This window comes from Zalophus californianus, chromosome 8, assembly GCF_009762305.2.
Source record: "Zalophus californianus isolate mZalCal1 chromosome 8, mZalCal1.pri.v2, whole genome shotgun sequence".
Classification (NCBI taxonomy): domain Eukaryota; kingdom Metazoa; phylum Chordata; class Mammalia; order Carnivora; family Otariidae; genus Zalophus; species Zalophus californianus.
Window position 1 is genome coordinate 77,040,613 of NC_045602.1, and position 18,898 is coordinate 77,059,510.

General features: G+C 46.0%; 2 protein-coding genes across 8 annotated transcripts in view; one reads left to right on the forward strand and one right to left on the reverse strand.

Moving 5' to 3' along the window:
* KANSL3 (KAT8 regulatory NSL complex subunit 3) overlaps positions 1-6,501 on the reverse strand; it is a 43,469-nt gene extending 36,968 nt beyond the window's left edge. For all 3 annotated transcript variants that reach the window (XR_003524548.1, XM_027621171.1, XM_027621170.1), the window contains exons 1-3: positions 6,428-6,501; positions 5,090-5,354; positions 2,587-2,757 (exon numbers count right to left, since the gene is read on the reverse strand). Coding sequence is in view for 2 of the 3 variants with exons in the window: in XM_027621171.1 (XP_027476972.1) it covers positions 2,587-2,757; positions 5,090-5,304 (386 nt within the window). In the remaining variant the exon portion in view is untranslated. The remainder of the gene's footprint in view (positions 1-2,586; positions 2,758-5,089; positions 5,355-6,427) is intronic.
* A 6,918-nt stretch (positions 6,502-13,419) lies between these two features.
* The window catches only part of FER1L5 (fer-1 like family member 5), a 55,001-nt gene continuing 49,522 nt past the window's right edge, over positions 13,420-18,898 (forward strand). For all 5 annotated transcript variants that reach the window (XR_003524749.2, XM_027622778.2, XM_027622779.2 and 2 more), the window contains exons 1-4: positions 13,420-13,564; positions 15,734-15,786; positions 16,386-16,477; positions 17,206-17,314. Coding sequence is in view for 4 of the 5 variants with exons in the window: in XM_027622778.2 (XP_027478579.2) it covers positions 13,480-13,564; positions 15,734-15,786; positions 16,386-16,477; positions 17,206-17,314 (339 nt within the window). In the remaining variant the exon portion in view is untranslated. The remainder of the gene's footprint in view (positions 13,565-15,733; positions 15,787-16,385; positions 16,478-17,205; positions 17,315-18,898) is intronic.

Below are 18,898 nucleotides of genomic sequence, written 5' to 3' on the forward strand. Positions count from 1 at the left end.
CTTCTTATAAATTAAGAATCAGATATTCATATGCATTAAGTCTCTGATGACTTTGGTAAGTATGAGAAGAGTCCCTAAAAACCTCCTGGGTGGCTCAGATGGTTAAGCATCTGCCTTCAGCTCAGGTCATGATCCCAGGGTCCTGGGATTGAGTCCCACATCGGGCTCCCTGCTCCTTGGGAGCCTGCTTCTCCCTCTGCTTCTCTCTCTCTCTCTCTCTCTCCCCCTCTCTGAGTCTCATGAATAAATAAATAAAATCTTAAAAAAAAAAAAAATCTCCTGATCATGACCATGGGTGAACAGATAAAAAGAACTTCATGCAGCTCTCCCATGCAGTTTCAGAAATTGCAAACCGAGGACAAGGCAACTGGTAACACCACAAAGGGAGACATAACGTTGTAAGGCTGCCTTGTTCAGCCACCACTAACTGGTCTCTCTTTTTGAGAGGTTTGCCCTTAAAGAGAGGGTACATAGTCAAGAACACTGAGCTCTGGAGTCAGACGGCTTGCTTTGAACAAATTCCTGCCCCATCACTTCCTAAACTAAGGTTTCTTAAACTCCCCGAGCTCAGTTTCTTCATCTTATAAAATAGAGACGAAGAAGCGATATAGCTCAGAGAATTATTGTGAGGACTAAAAGAAATAATGCATATGAAGCACGTGGCACAGTGCCTGGCACCTAGAAAGCACTCAACAAATGGTAGTTCTTTTTAGGTACTACCATTGTTACCATTTTTTTATTATTATTAACCGCAACAATGGCAATAAACCGTTTTGCTGCATTCACTGACTCCAGGAATACTCTAGTAGTTGATCTTCACTCACAGCAGAAGTTTCCCTCTTTAGCTGAAGCTCTGGAGAACATTTTCCGTTTTTAGGGCACAACAGTAATTCCAACTCAACACCCCAAACAACTTAACTTCTTCACAAGCTCTTCACCCAGGTGGAGAACCGTTCCTCCTCCCATAGCTACTACCCTCCTCACACAAGCATACCTGCTCAATCTCATTCCCTGCTTCTGACCAGACTCAGAAACCGTGCCAATTGCCTCAAACCTTCCTACCCTTCTTCCTATCTAATTACCTCTTCCTCTTCCATTATTATAAAACAAGAGCTCTCCAACATTATGGCAAGTTTACTACCTACACACTCTTGATGTGAAGATTTTAACATTCCCTTACACACAGCAGATAGAGATAGAGCCATCAAAGAAATGAATATTAAATCCACAATGAGATGTCACTTTGCATCCGCTAGAATGGTAATAATAAAAAAAGAGGCAGACAATAACAAGTGTTGGCAAAGATGTGGGAAAACTGGAACTCTCACACACTGCTGGTGGGAATGTAGAATGCCGAAGCCCCTTTGGAAAACAGTAGGAAATTCCTCAAAAGTTAAACAGAGTTACCATATGACCCAGCAATTCCATTCCTAGGTATATATGCAAGAGAACTGAAAACACATGTCCACAAAAAAAAGCACATGAATGTTCATAGCAACATTATCCAAAACAGTCACAGTGTTAGCAACCCAAATATCCATCAGTGGATGAATGGATAAACAAAATGTGATATATCCACACAATGGAATTTCAGCAATAAAACGGAATGAAGTACTGACTCATGCTACAACATGAATGAACCTTGAAAACATTATGCTAAGTGAAAAAAGGCAGATACAAAAGGACACATATCTCATGATTCCATTTATATGAAATGTCCAGAATACGCAAATTTAGAGAGAAAGACAGTAGACTGGTGGTTGCCAGGGGATGAAGGGATTGGGAGGAAATGGGAAGTAACTGTTAAAGGGTACAGAGTTTCTTTTGTGGATGACAAAAATGTTCATCAAATTGACTGTGGTTGCGCATATACTAAAAACCACTGATTGTGTACACATTAAACAGGTGAATTGTATGGTATGTAAATTTTATCTTCATAAAGTTGTTTGCAGTAAGTAAAAGATAAATAAATGTATGTTGAAGGAACAATGACAAATGGGCCAGAGAGGAATGGAGTCCCCTGGGTCAGCAGGAAGCAAGGGAATAAAATCAGCCAACAAACTCATGAAACCTCCCTCAAAACCATAGACTGTAAATCTATTTTTAAAAGCCACTCAAATCAAACATGTTAGCTTTTCAAGTGACTCCAAAACATTTTCATTACTCTAGTTATAGACCATATAAATACAGTATCTTACAAACGTACTCTTATTTAATGGCTTGTTTGTAGTCTGAGTAACTCCGACAGCATAGCCTACCCTATATAAGATACAGAACTAGTCATACCTATCATATTCAACTCATTTACTTATTCAATAAGCATTTATTATACGCCTACTACGTGCCAGGCAGTGTCCTAGGGTCAGGGATGCAAAGAGGGCTGAGACACAAGTCCTCCTCTCAAGCACCTCAGTGCATCCTGAGCTGAGAGTTATAACACAGAGTTAAGAAAACATTCTGACTCGTGTGGCTACAAATGAAATAAACTCCTAATAGATGCGTTTCAATGAAGATGATGATACAAAATATTGACAATGCGATGACCATTAACCCTGCAGTGACCAGTCCTCCTGAGCAGCGGCCTACCTGTTGACATGCTCCTCCCAGTCCTCTGGTGGAGGAGGGGCATCTGCATCGGTCCTAGCGAAGATGACATGCCGTTCACACTCATTCATCACGCTGCGTGCCTTCTGATTGTCATAGAGGGGCACAGGAGTTGATGTGACTGTCTCCACATCTATTGGGACGTCTGATTCACTGTAAACAGGTGAGGAAATAGGACCAGGCCACACGTACTTCACACAACAGAGGTGTTTAACGATCATCTGGTTGCCAAAAAATGACTTTTTAATATAATCAGCTTGAAAGTATGCATAAGCACATTATACCCACAAGAAAATTACGATCCAAAGTCATCTTTCCCACACTTGTCTAGATCTCTGCCCTCTGACATGCTGTTATGTGCTGGGGGAACACAGTCATTTTAAAATGTGTCTACATAAAAAATGACAAACAGCTATTTTTGTTAAAAGACAAAAATATTCCATAAGCAAACAGCTGACTGCCTAGATGTACTTTCCAATACAGTAACTATAAGCCACATGCAACTATTTCAATTAATAAAAATTAAGCAGAATTAAAAATTCAGTTCCTCGGTTACACTAGCCACATTTCAAGTGCTCAATAGACATATGTGGCTAGCAGCTCCCACATTAGACAGCACAGATACAGAACGTTTTTCTCACTGCAAAGAGTTCTGTTGGACAGTGCTAGTTTTAAATTATTCATACAAACTTTCCCTTTCATTAGCAAGTCAACTGGTAATTATATGCTATAAAAGCCTATGGTTGTCTAAGACAGATCACCTGGAATGTAGAGACCTTACTTAACTCACTGTTTAAGGAGTCTAGAACAGAAACAAACAGAAATGGATACGTGATGGATCTTTCATATTTTAAAATGTTGTTAATTAAATCCTAGTGCCATAAGGGCTCTTCACTGCACCAAACTAGTCACTCAAAATACTATGCCAATCAAAATGGTCTACTGGCTGTCTATCAAACATCACTTTAACATTTTGACCCCGATGATTATCTTATTGCATCTATTCCCAATGGCTGGAATAATTACATCATTATGAAATGAAGTGAAATATGTGCAGCTAGATTTGGTGGTGGATGAAAGAGCTGATTACCTTCTCTGGACCAGACACTGAGCTAGGCACTTGGACTTGTATGCCTAAAAGAGAACTCCAGATGTCACCATTCCTAACCTATCCCCCACCGCCTCACCCCCGGTCTTCCCCAACTCATAATACCACTCAGCTACCCAAGCCAAAAATCTGACTCATCCTAATTTCACCTTTTCCCTGTCTTTCCAATTCACCACGGCAGGTCCTGTTGGTTCTACCTATGAAATACATCTCAAGGTCATCCTTTTTCTTCATCTGTACTATTTCTGCCTCTACTCAACCTATCATGATCTCTGGTCCCCACTACTGCAATGGTATACTAGCAGGTCTTCTATTTCCACTACTGAATTGTATCTATTCAACAAAAATTCAAAGTGATCTTTTAAAAATATAAATCCAGGCGCCTAGGTGGCTCAGTCGTTAAGCGTCTGCCTTCAGCTCAGGTCATGATCCCAGGGTCCTGGGATTGAATCCCGCATAAAATCTTAAAACAAACAAACAAACAAACAAAACACCACTATGCTATTCATGTTTAAAACACACACATCATGGTATCTCTAGCTCATTAAGGCTCAATAGGAGATGTAAAGAAGCAAAATAAAAGATCTCTATTCACCAACAAACCTAAAACCTGTCCTAGAGGAAAGATAAGACATTCGATTAGATTAAAACAAAGAAAAGTCTCTTCCCCCCCAAAAAAGTTTACAAAATTATTCAGGGCATGATTTGATCATCAAAATAGAATATATCAATCTTGAAATAAAATTAGAATAACTTAAAGCTCAAAAAACTGCTAAACAAGTTTATTTAGGCCAAACGTAATTGTATCACATATTACATAGTAAGTTTATAAAAAAAAATCCTTACCCTATAATGTAGGCCAGTTGAAAATACAATCAGACCTAGGAAGGGTTTACATCAACCCGTGGGTGACAAGCTAAGAGAGAAAGCAAGGCGGAATATGTCTTGGAATATGCTCCTAAACTTTGCTGGGTGAAGCCAGAAAAGAGAAATCACATTACCTCAAAAAGGTTATCATTGCCAGTGTTGGAGCAAGCCAGAACACTGGAGTAAAGGAAATGAGTCTAATCCTGAGTGACAATTTTTAAAACATCAACTCTTCTGTCTTTTTCATCACCAGCTAAATAATCCTCTTTCCATACAAGTCCTATTAACTACGTGGAATATGTTGTTTGCTTTCCTAACTTGTTAGATGTCTTGAATGCAGATGTCTACATATAGGCCGGATAACCTCACACTGCCTAACAGAGATGCCTTAAGTAAATATCCAAGGCCCCCATATAATCTCCCACAATAAAATCCTTTCTAATCCCCACCATCTGATTACTGTCCAGTTAGAGGGGAAGGGCAGCCCTTAGGAGAGAAGCCCAAACTCACATGGTACTTTCATGCTGCCTCCGGGGAGTAACAAAGAGCATGCGCGTAGGGCGAGCACTACTGGCATCTGGGTGGGCACTCCACGGCTTGGCATAGCTATGATCCAGAAAAACCAGGTCCAGCTCCCGCTCGTGCACTGAAAGCTGAAAGAGCAGCGAGGTGCCCATGCGCCGCGCTGAAGTCTGGAAGTCCCTCTCCCCACCCCGGTGGGCCATGTCAGTAGAGGGCCAGCAAGTCAGAGAATGGGTATCTGCATGCTAGTCACCTGCAGTGAAAAGTTTCGGTTTAAGGCAATTCAAAGATTCTAAATTTCTTCCAACCTAGAATAATATCTAATATGCTTGTTACTTTTGTGACTTTCTATCATTCATAATTGAGTATCCATTACACCACAGACCCTTGGCCACCATAGGAAGGGCTCCTGAGATCCCACACCACCCCTAAAAAAGGCTATTGGCACCACAGGATCCTCCATACTCAATCCCTACAAAATTCGTTTACTGGACAGCTGATTGACTCCACTGTTCACAAAGGCCTCACATGGACACATACTAAACTTGCTTGGCCAGCACCACAAATTCCTATGCAGGGAGGAAAGGTTCTGGCAAACACGAATCACAAACATTCATTCTTCCAAAACTAAGGGGCTCCGTCGCTCCATTGCTTCACACCATTTCCCAAATATTCAGAGCCGTCTCGGCGGCCAGAGCGGGAGCACTCCAGTAACAGCAGGGCAACGTGGGCCTCTAGGAAGCCCTTCAAGCCCCCTTCTTATGTTAAAAGTTTTGCAACTACTTCCTAATGCCCCGGAGTCCTTAAAATATCCAGATGAGAACTCCTGCCAAAGGCTGCAGCAAAACGCTATCCCAGGAAGTCCCTTCTCCCCCGCCCCAGGGTGGGCAGTCCCCGGCAAACCGCCCGGTACTCCACGTACCCCTCCGGGGATCTCGCCACTGAGCCTCGAAACGCCCCATCTAGTAGGCAGGGCTTATAATGCGCACTGTATAGACGGAGGCGCCGGCTCGGGGGGAGATGAAGCCACTTGGCCAAGGTCACCGAGAGTTCGCGACGAGGAGGAGCCGCCTCGCACCCGCCTCGCACCCGCCTCCCGCCCGCGTCACGGGCCCGGGCCCGGCCGGGCTCCCGCGTCACGGCGGCCCAAGTCCGTCCCCGGCCCAACGCGCCCGTCCGACCCCAGCCGCCCTGGCCCCGGGCTCTAGCCCCCGATCCCCGCATGCCCCGGGAGTCCTGAAGCCCTCGCCGAGACTCCCGCTCGCCCCGACCCCGGGCCGCGACCCGCCGGACCCGCCACCCCGCCGGGGCCGGCCCTTCCCTCACCCGCAATCGCCGGGCCGCGCGCTCGGCCCGGGCCGGATCCCTGCGCGCGTGCGCGTTACCGCCTCCACGCCCGGCGCCCCGCAAAATGCGGAAGCGGATTATCGCCTGAGGAGGGCGGTGAGCGGCAAAACCCGGAAAAGCAGTGGCTGCGGCCACAAAGGCGGGAAGAGGAGCGCCAGGAGGCGCGCGGGTCTCCTCCCAAGCAGAAAGTCAGCACTCAGTCTAGAGTTGAGACCACCGCCCTGACGCTGAGGAGTTTAAGGAAGCAGTGTCGCTCAAGGTAGAGATCAGACTTGGCGGGTTGGAATCTCAGCTCCAACCCACGGCTTAACTCCACGGCTTTATGACCCCAGCAAGATCTCAGCGTCCCCCCTCATCTCTAAATGTGCAAATACTTCACTGGGCAGCTGAGAGAATGAAATGAGTAATTCTGGTAACGTGGCAGGGGCACCAATAGATCTCAGGATGATTAATAATTACCATGAGGGGCCCCCAGAGTGTCCTACAAGAAGAAAGACGTACCACGAAGGGATTGGGGTGATGTCATGAAGGGGAAGTCACCTAAGGTTGAACTCTGAAGGACCAGGCCATTGCAGAGGGATTGGAAAGGTTAGTAAGGGCCCAGACGGGGACAGCAAATGGACCAAGTACAGTCCAATACCAATACCATTTTCTTTGGTCTACCCACCGCTTTCTTAAAATTTTATTGCAAACTTTTTTTTTTTTTTGAGAGAGAGTGAGTGTGCGCGCAGGTGTGCGTGCACTAACAAGCGAGTGAGCGAGTCGGGGAGGGGCGGAGGGAGAGGGAGGGAGAATCTTAAGCAGACTCCCGGCTGGACACGGAGCCCAGGCAGGGCTTGATCTCAAGACCTTGAGGGCATGACCTGAGCCGAAATCAAGAGTTGGGCGCTTAACCGCCTGAGCCACCCAGGTTCCCCTAATTGCAAACATTTTTTCAAACTAGGGAGATTTCATGTAAAAATCCAGATTTCTGCACTCTCTTAAAAAGTTGGAGACTGTGGCAGCACGGGACTCACCTTCCAGCGTGGCAAGCATGGAGGCTGCATATGCCCTCACTCTGGCCACCTTCACTAGGCGTCCTTGGCCCCCCCCCTCCCCCGCCCCGCATTTGATTCATTACCCAGCCCTATACCACAAACAGGCACACACACCGCACCCCCAGGCTAGATTTAACTGTAGGTGTTCCTGGGGTGGAAAACAATCAAGAGTCAAGTCCAGTCATTCTAGGGTGATTAGTGGATTGGTTCAGCTCATTTTGGTTGCCTCTCAGGGCAGGAGTGAGACAACTGAAATAACGCTGATTGGAAGTAGGTCCAGAGACCAGCCAAAAGAAAGAAACACAGTGCTTCAGAGGGCGTGTGCAATGCAACACAGAGCCCTCAGTGCCCAGAGGAAAGATGGAAGGTTCAGGAGTGGGGAGGCAGTAGAGAGAAAGGAGGCAAACTGGTCATTTCACGATTCTGTATTCTTTCCAACAGGATAGTGAGTGTTCTCTATAGCAGAGAGGTCAAACCCTTAACACTTGCTTTGGAGGGGTTTTTCCAGGGCCTTGGCAGACATGATTAATCAATCAATCACGGTCCACTGTGACCACAGATGCAACTTCAAAATCATTTTCTCCACACAGGACTCCAGGTTGTCACTACCAATTGATTAGAGTTGGCCATCTCCTCTCTAAAATGTCTTTCCTTCTGATATCCTGGAGGATACACTTGGCATTCAGTCATTCGTTCACAAATATTTCTTAAATTCCTACTATGCAATAAGTCCTATGCTAGGTGCTGAGGATACAGCACCGACGAGGCATGCTTCTTTTTAATCTACATAAATAATTGTTTAATTTACAACCGTGAAAATAAGGGCTAGCATTTAGAGAATGCCAAACAAGTTCTAAGTGACATAGATGACCTACTTCATTTAACCCTCTCAATGGCTTTATATGCTAGGTTTTATTATAGTCCTATCCAGGGAGGTAAAGTATTTTGCCCAAGGTTACATAGCTAGTAAGTATCAAAGGCAGAACTAGAAACCAGCCTGGCTCCAGAACCTAGGCATTTGACCCCTCACAACTCCACTCCCCACCATACCTACTGTGATTAGTTAAAGGGCAAGGTGATGAGCATACAGAACAGTGAGCCAGCCTTGGCTTGGGTGATGGGGTAAGTGTCCCTGTGAAGGTGACACTGAAACTGAAACCAAGAGCAGAATGAGGTAACATGGTATACGCTGGGAGAGAAGGTCTCTAGGAGAAGGAACGGGGGTCAGGGGGAGGCTCTGAGAGGCAGAAGGGAGCTTGATAACATTTTTAAAAAAAGGTAACTAGGAAACAGTGGTCAGCAAGTGGAAAGAAATGAAGTTGAGAAACAGACATAAGCCAGAGCCTGCAGAGCCTTAGATGCCCCAGTAAGAATTTTGGTACTGACCATAGATAGTAAAGAGTAGATCCTCAAAGTCAGGGGCATTAACCTTCTTTGTATCCTTCAGAGAACATAGCCCAGGACATAGGGGGTGGTTTCTGTGTTGACTGATTGATGATCCATGGATTGGTTGACAGATAGCAGGACAACAAGGCAAGAGACATGGTTCAAGATGAAAAATAAATCTTTACCACTTCACATCCACTAGAATGGCTAAAAACTCAATGGTGACACCAAAAACATGGTAAGGGGCCCTGGCTGGCTCAGTTGGAAGAGCATGCGACTCTTGGTCTTGGGGTCGTAAGTTGAACCCCATGTTGGGTGTAGAGATTACTAAAAAAAATAAACATTAAAAAAAGGAGTATCACAGAGCTACTGAAGGATGTTAGAAGACTTGGTCAGACTTTCAAAATAAGCAAGCAAATGAAAAAACAAAGCAAATTCTTAATTTACAGGAAAACACAAAGTTATATAAGAAAGGATATGGGGGCGCCCAGGTGGCTCAGTTGGTTAAGCATCTGACTCTTGGTTTCAGCTCCCTTCATGATCTCATGGGTGGTAAGATCGAGCCCCAGGTTGGGCTCTGTGCTCAGAGGGGAATCCGCTTGAAGAGTCTCTCCCTCTGCCCCTCCCCCCACTCACACATGCTTGTGCACTCTCTCTCTCTCTAAAATAAATCTTAAAAAAAGAAAAAGGATATGGAATTAGAGTACAGTTGACCCTTGAACAACATGGGGGTTAGGGACGCCGACCACCCCAACTTGCACAGTTGAAAATCCATGTATAACTTTTGACTTCCCCAAAACTTAACTACTAAGTCTACTGTTGACCAGAAGCCTTACCAATAGCATAAATGGTAGATTAACACATATTCTGTATGTTATATGTGTTACATACTATATTCCAACAATAAAGTAAGCTAGAGAAAAGAAAAAAATATTAAGAAAATCATAGGATTGGGATGCCTGGGTGGCTCAGTCAGTTAAGCATCTGCCTTCAGCTCAGGTCATGATCCCAGGGTCCTGGGATCAAGCTCCCGCATTGGGCTCCCTGATCAGCGGGGAGTCTGCTTCTCCCTCTGCCTGCTGCTCCCCCTGCTTGTGTTCTCTCTCTCTCTCTCTGACAAATAAATAAATATTTTAAAAAATGAAAGAAAATAAGAAGGAAGAGAAAATAAGTTTACAGTACGGCACTGTATTTATTTTTTTTAATCTTTTTTTTTTGAAGATTTTATTTATTTATTTGACAGAGAAATAGACAGAAGAGCACAAGCAGAGGGAATGGCAGAGACAGAGGGAGAAGCAGGCTCTGCACTGAGCAGGGAACCTGATGCGGGACTCGATCCCAGGAATCTGGGATCACGACCCGAGCCGAAGGCAGACACTTAACCATCTGAGCCACCCAGGCGCCCACGGCACTGCATTTATTGAAAAAAATCCACGTACAAGTGGACCCACGCAGTTCAAACCCAAGTTGTTCACAATGGAAAAATCATCAAATTAAACTGACTTTAAGAATGGCAGCTTGGAGCACAGCAAAAAGTTGGAGGTTTGAATTCCATTCCCAATTCTGGTTGTATCTTTTTTCTTTAAACTGATTACTGTTACCACAAAGTTTGAAAGGTGCTTTTGATGTGAATAGCAAAATTCTGGTATATTGTGGCTCAAGAGTACCTATCTCAGTGTGCCTGGGTGGCGTAGTCGGTTAAGGAGCTGACTCTTGACTTCAGCTCAGGTCCTGATCTCAGGGTCATGAGATTGAGCCCCGCATCAGGCTCCATGCTGAGCATGGAGCCTGCTTATGATTCTCTCTCTCTCTCTGCCCCTCCACCCCAAGTCTCTCTCTCTCTCAAAAAAAAAAAAAAAGGAATACCTGTTTCTCAGAGGAAGGTGTTATAATGTTAATGAACAGTGCCAAATACACTGTGCCTATCTTCAATTTAATCTTTGAATGTATGTTGTTTGATCAGCTCCCTTCTGTGTGATGGTACCATGCATAGAGTCAAATCCTTGTGATGTTTTGTGTGGCTGTAGACTTTGGCAACATGTAAATAATGTGTAAAGCAAGTTTTTATGATTGAGGAATCAAATTTATTGAATTTTATTATTGAAAGTTGAAACTTGGCATGTATGAACAAAAACAATAAAATACTCTTAGGTGCCTGGGTGGCTCAGTTGGTTAAGCGACTGCCTTCAGCTCAGGTCATGATCCTGGAGTCCCGGGATCGAGCCCCGCATCGGGCTCCCTGCTCGGCGGGGAGTCTGCTTCTCCCTCTGACCCTCTTCCCTCTGGTGCTCTCTCTCTCACTCTTTCTCTCAAATAAATAAATAAAATCTTTAAAAAAAAAAGAAAGAAAAGAAACACTAAATTAAAAAAAACAATAAAATACTCTTTTCATGGGGGAAAAAAAAAGCTCATGTTGTTCAGAGGTCAACTGTATATTCCTTGATCTTCAGTGAAACAATATACATCAGCATAATAATGAAAAGACTGGGTGTAGGTTTAGTCCCCAGATGAGGGGTGATTGTATTGGGAGAAGAGGATGCAGGGATGCAGGAAAGGCAGAGTGAGAGAAAGCTAAACTCACGTGCATAATAAACAGCAGTAGCAATGTCTGAAAGTGATGAATGGGGAATTGGGGGAGAGAGAAACTGGGAGGCAGGAAGGAGTGAGGGACGGGGTAAGAGCTGACTTCATAGCCAGTGTCTCAAATTGAAAAATTCAAGGGATGCTATTTAGAAACATAGAGGTTAATACTAGAAGAAATGACCCAAAATGAGCAGTGCCTGCCCCTTGTCTCCCACTGTTTATTCTCTCTCCCTGGCACTTATCCCAGGCCAGGCTTCTGCTCTTTTTCTGTTTATTCTCCCATCAGAGCTATGTAGGGATTCGTATCTTCCTTCTGCCCCTGTTCCTTCCTCAGCATGTCACTCTTAACTGTTTTTCATTTTTTTCTAATTTGGGAGGTGATAAATGATATCTTCTTGCATTTCTTTGCTTATTAATGGGTTTGAATTTTTTTTTTACGTCTTTTTCTCTTTTTTTATTTTATTTTATTTTATTTCTTTGGCTCTTGAATCCAATTCGGCAAAGTGATAAATGGTATCTCACTGAGTTTCTTTGATTATTAAAGAGACTGAATTTTTTTTCACATCATTTTGTTTGTCCATTTGGGCTATCACCTGTTATAAACTTTCCCTTATCTTCCTTGGGCGTATTCATCTTCTTCTTACTAAATTATAAAAGCTCATGGTAGGGGCACCTGGCTGGCTCAGTTGGTGGAGCATGCAACTCTTGATCTCGGGGTTATGAGTTCAAGCCCCATGCTGGATGTAGAGTTTACTTTAAAAAAAAAAAAAATCTTAGGGGAGCCTGTGTGGCACAGTTGGTTGAGTGTCCAACTCTTGGTTTTGGCTCAGGTCATGATCCCATGGTCCTGGGTTCGGGTCCTGCATCGGGCTCCCTGCTCAGTGGGGAATCTGGTTCTTCCTCTGCTCCTCACTCTGCTTATGCTCTCACTCTCTCTCTCTCTCTCTCTCAAATAAATAAAATCTTAAAAAAAAAAAGAAGGCACAGTAAGCTTACTATTCAATTGTTTCATCAACTAAGACACATTTTTAAAACATCCATTAATCTTCCCGCTATTGGATAAGATGTGATTTATACAGTATTCAAACCTGAAGCCAAAAAAGGCTTAATGTGGACAAGAGCAAATGACCCAGCTCCATCCTCATGACAAGAGGCCTTGAGAGCAGTCAAGATGCCACAGCAAAATTGTACTGACCTTGAGATTTTTTTTTAACCTTAAAATCAGCTGGCATAAAAGCTCATTAATTAAAAAGCTCGTTTCCCTTTGTTAAAGACAGACTCATATCTGGACTTAGGCTCCCTTTAGAAAAAGGAGGCTTGGGGAGCCTGGGGAGCTCAGTTGGTTAAGTGTCCAACTCCTGATCTCAGCTCAGGTCATGATCTCAGGATCGTGAGATTGAGCCCTGTGTCAGGCTCCAGGCTCAGCCAAAAGTCTGCTTAAGATTCTCTCTCTCCTTCTGCCCCTCTCCCCTGCTCTCTCTCTCAAATAAACAAACAAATCTTTAAAAAAAAAAAAAAGAGGCCTACATATTTGCTTATGCATTAAGAAGGGCTTCTCCTGAATTGTCCTTGAAATGGTCTTTAATTTACCTATTCCTTTTCCCATATCACCTCACTTCTCTTATTTTCCCATCTAAATTGTCGGACTTTGGCAATGATTCACTCCAGATAACTTGCTTATTTATATAAAGAGGAAACACTACCCTTCTACCTGATCATGAGATCAGAGGGACAGTGAGAATAAGAGAGAAAGAAAAAGAGGAAACGCCAAGCAGCCAAATCATTTTGTTTGTACAGGCCTCGGCACCTCAAGCCACTGGCTTCGTACTCCTTGTGACTTCCTCCTGTCCTTCCCCTCCATTCCTCTCCAGAACCAAGAACCTCCCACCTTTGTGACATCACCTCTACCGCTAAGCAACAGGCCTGGGGCTCTCCTCACCCTGTGAGCCCTGGGAGAACGTTGGACCAAGGTGCTCCAAGAAGGAGGCTCCGCTGCAGAGAAAAGGAGGGAAGTAGGGGGTGGACATGCTGCAGCTTGTGGTGGAGTCAGCCACGATTAACCCGCCCCTCAGCCCCCCACCCAGACCCTGCGTGTCTGCCTACTTCCGAGGTGAGAGCCAGGCTCCGGGATGAGAGAGACGAGCCCGGAGAGGCAACATACCTTTGGTGAAAAAATAGACTCATGGGGGCCCTCCTCTGTAAAAGATGCCCTGTATGGCAGAAAGGCAGGGTAGACATCATCCGGTTCTTTCGAAACTTAGCTTTATTGCCATTATTTCTCCTATTATGACATCTCTGCCTCCCATTTTTTTCCAGGGGAATGGCTACGGGAAAAAGAAAAGATTAATACTTCCCGAGCTGCTTCTGTGAACTAGGACTGTGCCACACATTGAGGTTTAAAAAAAAAAAAAAAATACCCGCTTCATAGGCTTGATGTGAGGATTTTAAAAGACAATATATGTACAACTCTCATACAACCTCCAGTAGTAACTGTTCGATCCTAATGAGTGACCTTTACAACCAACAAAGCCTTTTCATAAACATAACGATTTTTTGCTCCTCACAACAATCCCATGGGGCAAATGAGGCAAGATTTATTGTCTCCATTTTTTATAGGTAAGGAAAAATGTCCAAGAAGGTTGGCCGGTGGGGGGGGGGGGGGTTGGGGAGAGGATTTAGGAGGCAACACGAAAGAGATTAAGCGTGTCTACACAACACAGAGCTGGGAGCAGGAAGGGAAGAAGGGCAAGAGAAATGGACAGTCTGTCTGCTGGTGGATATGGGCAAAGGAGGTTTCCCAGCACGTGCGGGGAGTGAGGAAATCGGGGTCAAGAGAAAGAAGGCACAGTTGTTTCTATAATAGATATGAGTAAAGAATGAAGTCCTTAAGTTTTTTTCTGGTTTGTGAAACTGTGCTCACTGAACGTGACAACACCCCTCGGAGAGTGGACATTTGGGACTCTGGGCTCACAGGACAACCCATACGCGTTTATGTCCCCAGGTACAGGTTTAGAGAGGCATAGTGGACGTTCAGTGTATCTTTGCCATGAGCCAGGGAACAGCCTGATTCTGAGCCTTCTTTCCTACCATCCCACGGACGTGATCTTTCTCCTCCCAGAAGTACCTCTTACAAAGATGCCTAAGTCCCAGACTCCTGGGTTTGCTCACAAATTTACCTATAAATTCTTAATAACTGAATGTTTGTTTGATATTTTTTGTTCCCTTTTCACCTTTCTGAGCCCCTCTTCTCCCATATACCATCCACTACGCTGCACCCCTTCCGACTACCCAACAGGTGCATACTTGCACACACACTGTCTCCCCCTCTTTCATACATTCTTTCCTTGGGAAGAATCTCAAAGTAATTTAGCAATTTAAAGGTTCTTTGCAGGGCTATCAGCTGTTCTTTGTTAAAGATGTTTCTGGAGGAGGGGAATTTTAGCGGATGAAGAACTTTTAACCCATTAGAGATGTTTTGGCATGTCTTAGGGTCCACTAGGCTTTGCTCTGGTAACAAATAAACCTTTAGATCTCAGTGCCTTAATACAATAAAAGTTTACCTCTTGCTCACACCCAAGTCCTGCATCAAGGGGGGCAGCAATCCTGAGTGGCTCCTCCAAGCAGCGGTTTAGGGACCAGCTGCTTGCTGCTTGTGGCTGCAAAGTCATCCTGGCACCACCCTGCCTGCAGATGGTGAGGATGGATTTGCGGAGTGGGGAGAGGAAGAACGTCATGGGAGATTTTAGGAGCCAGTTGTGGCAGTGGTGAAAATCGCTCCCACGCTGCATTGGCCAGAACGAGTCACAAGGCACCACCTGGCTGCAAGATGGCTAGGAACTATGTTCCAAGGAAGAAAATGAAGTGAACACATCATCTGTCACATGGGATGATGTTACTCTTACAAAAAGTGAGAAATTTTAAAACCCCCCAGAGTAAGAATCCGTGCCATATCACATCTGCCAACATAGACTTGAAGTGTTCTTTTTTTTTTTTTTAAAGATTTTATTTATTTGACAGAGAGAGACACAGCGAGAGCAGGAACACAAGCAGGGGGAGTGGGAGAGGGAGAAGCACGTCTCCTGCCAAGCAGGGAGCCTGATGTGGGACTCGATCCCAGGACCCTAGGATCATGACCTGAGCCGAAGGCAGACGCTTAACGACTGAGCCACCCAGGTGCCCAGACTTGAAGTGTTCTTGGAGTCCTACCTCTTTACCACACTTAAACCTAGACTTTGAAATATTTCCTGCCACCAATAACTGTCCCTTGGTATCTTTGCAGATATCAAGAAGAGAACTCATGAAGCAGAAGGGAATAACCCCACATGGAATGAGGTAAAACTCAACAGGACAAACCCAAAAGAAGCAATGACAACCCTAAGAGTGAGGTTGGGTCCTGGCCATGCTCAGAATTCTAGGGAGAGGACAGGGAGCGACACAAGCTTTCCCCAAGTCCAGGGCGTCTGGACTGGGAGTAGCCCCTGAGCTGATATGGCTGTGCGGGCCTGAGGGCCCATAGCTGTTCTTGGCCCTTCTCCTCCACTCTGAGGATGGACCATGATATGGCCATCTTGTCCAACCTGGCCATCCTGATGTTCCCCGAAACATGAAGCAGAGACAGGGTTCCCTGTGTAGGATCCATCCCTCTCCTCTTCCATCCATCCATGTCCCCCACCCCCACCCCGGGTCCCCACTCCCCTTCACTCCTGACACACCCATTATATTGCAGTTACACTGCAGAGCCCAGGTAGGATGCTCAGCCCCTTGGTGAAAGGTAGCTAATGCCATCCTCTTAGGAAACTAGACTTGAGAGAGGTTCCTTAGTTTCAAGAGAAACACAGGGCCAGCCCGTTCCCTGCATCTTTCCCCATTTTATAGAAGGATGGGAAGGGGAGGGTGGAGGAAGGATGCTGATCTCTCTGTGCCTCCCACAGACCCTGATCTGGTACCTCTGGGACAGCCCCCTACAAAATGACTCTTTTCTGCAAATCATCCTTCGGGACATGGGCGCAGCAAAGAAAGACAGGTGAGGCAAAGAAAGGCAGGAGGCTGGCTCTCTGACCAAAGCAACAGCGCTGGCTGCATCTCCTGGCTTGAATCCATAACTCAGGGTGCAAGGACCAGAACCCACTCCAGCCAGCTAATGGGACCAAAAAAAAAAAAAAAAAGGTGGGGGATTTATGGGAGGGTGGTGAGGCTGGGAGTGCAGAGAGACCAGAATCAGGAACCTGAGAAGCCAGGGACAGTTCTGCAGATCCTGAAACCACAGGATCTCAAATCTCTGCTTCTCTCTGCCCAATCCTGGCTTCCTATTGTGGCCCCATTCTAGTGCCCAGCAGGGACCAACACCCACTGAGACTGAACCTATGGCCTCCCAAGTCAAAATTCCTAGGACGGAGACTCTGATTGGCCCAGCTTCCATCAGGTGTCCAGCCCCTGGTCCAATCAGCTGTTACTTGGCACTGTTGCCATTCAGGAGGAGTGTGGGAGCAGAACTTCTGGGAAGGAGCTGAGCCAGGGCAGAGCCACTAACTGGGGCACCCACTGCTCATAGCCCCAAAGTCAGTTCTCAGAGACGTGAGAGCCCTATGTCCTCTGGTGGGTTCTCCACATCACTGCCTCCTTCCTACAGCCTCTCTCTGTGGACAGCACAGCCTGTAGGAGAGAAAACCCTCTCTAGATAAAGTCATGCCTGGGACAGAAGACACTCTGTCCCCTGACTCTGGATCTCATACGTGCTCCTTGTCTCCCCAGGTTCATCGGCCTGGCCACAATACTGCTCCAGCCCTTGGTGAAAAAACCGAGTGAGGTCCTTCTCGTGAAGGACCTGAACCTGCTTAACCATCTCATGATGTCCACAGATGTGAGTTGGGCCCCAGGAAGGATGGCTGGAGAATGGGGGCAGCCGGTGAAGTTGGGCTGCTCCATTTCAGCAGAGGCCCAGTGCCCCCACCAGAGAGCACTTCCTGCCCTAGGAGGCCCTGTCACACTGCTGTCATCTCCCTGACCTCCCCATCTCGCCATCCCTCCACCCACCCACCCTTCCTCCCACCCCTACATCCATCCTTTTAGATCGATTATTTAGTCAGTTGTCCATTGGATGACAGCACCTGTGTTAGGCCTGAGATACAAAACTGAACGAAGCCCATGTCCATTGGAGTAGGCATCACTCACAGTGACAAGTGCTCCAGCACAAGGGGCAGGAAGGCTAGGTCACTGAAGACAGGACGAAGTGAGTGATTCCGTGTGGGAGGTCACAGACGGCTTTGTAGAGGACATGATTAAGATAAATGGAAACAAGCAAAGACCAACCAAAGGAGAATAAGCAGAGGCTATTTATGCAGAGCTGGCTAGAGCAAGGGCATCGGCCACCATCACTTGCATTTCGGCAGAGACTCAAAGGCAGACAGAGGAGGGGTAAAGCTGTACAGCGGAAGCAGGGAAGGCTCCCAGTGTGCCCTGATTAGAGGCTGTTGGTCAGGGGAAGCTATAAGCGAACCAACGAGAAGCCAGGTATCCTATGTGATTGATTAGGGGTGTGTATTTGGCTTTCTCTGGCTGGTACCAAGTGGGAAGAAGGGACAAAAATTAGGGAAGCTGTCAGTTATGAATCAAGTCCTGACAATTTGGGGCCAATTGTGATGGGGCTATTGTTTGGTTGCTAGAAGAGAACTCTGACTTCCTACAAGGCTGACTTAGAGCAGGCTGGCTTCCTGGGCGGGTTACTGCAGATTTATTGGGCTGGTTTCCTGAATCGATTGCTTCAGATTGTAGGTCAGAGTTCCATTTTTACATAAGATCTGGTTGTTGTCCATTTGTTTATTCAGTTTCTCAGTAGGCATGAGTTTGCCCCATGGACAGGAAAGGAAGGGAATCCCAGGCAAGGGTGTAAGGTGCATGTGTGAAGGCTGGAGGGAGAGAGAGGGGCAGGCAGCAGGTTTGGGGAGGCTGGGCTGCTGCACTGCTGGCACATGGGAGTTGGGAGGATGCGAAGGGGGTGGTGGGAGAGCTGAGATTAGCTGAGACCAGGGGCCTTATGGTCTATGCTGGTGAGCTGTGACTTCACTCTGATCGGTTAGGGCATTTTTAGGGGGCAATTCTGGTGATGGTCTAGAGGTAGGATGGGTAGTCAGAGCACTTGGAGGCAGGAGGTCAATTAAGAGGTATTTGCAGGAGTCCCCACCCGAGGTCAGGAGATGTTGGGCTAGGAGAAGAGCTGTTGGCATCAGCGGTTCTGGGCTGGTCCCAAGGCACCTCTCCCTCTCCTCCCCACCCTGCTGTAGCCCCTTGTCACCACCACGCCACATGCCTCCTCTAGTCTCCAAATTCCCTCCGCTATAACCCATTGTTCTCTCCCTACAGTTTATAACCTCCCTCCACCCAAGACTTCACAGGTCCCATGGCCAGCATCGCTCTGCACAGGGGAACTGGGCATGAACCTGGCCAG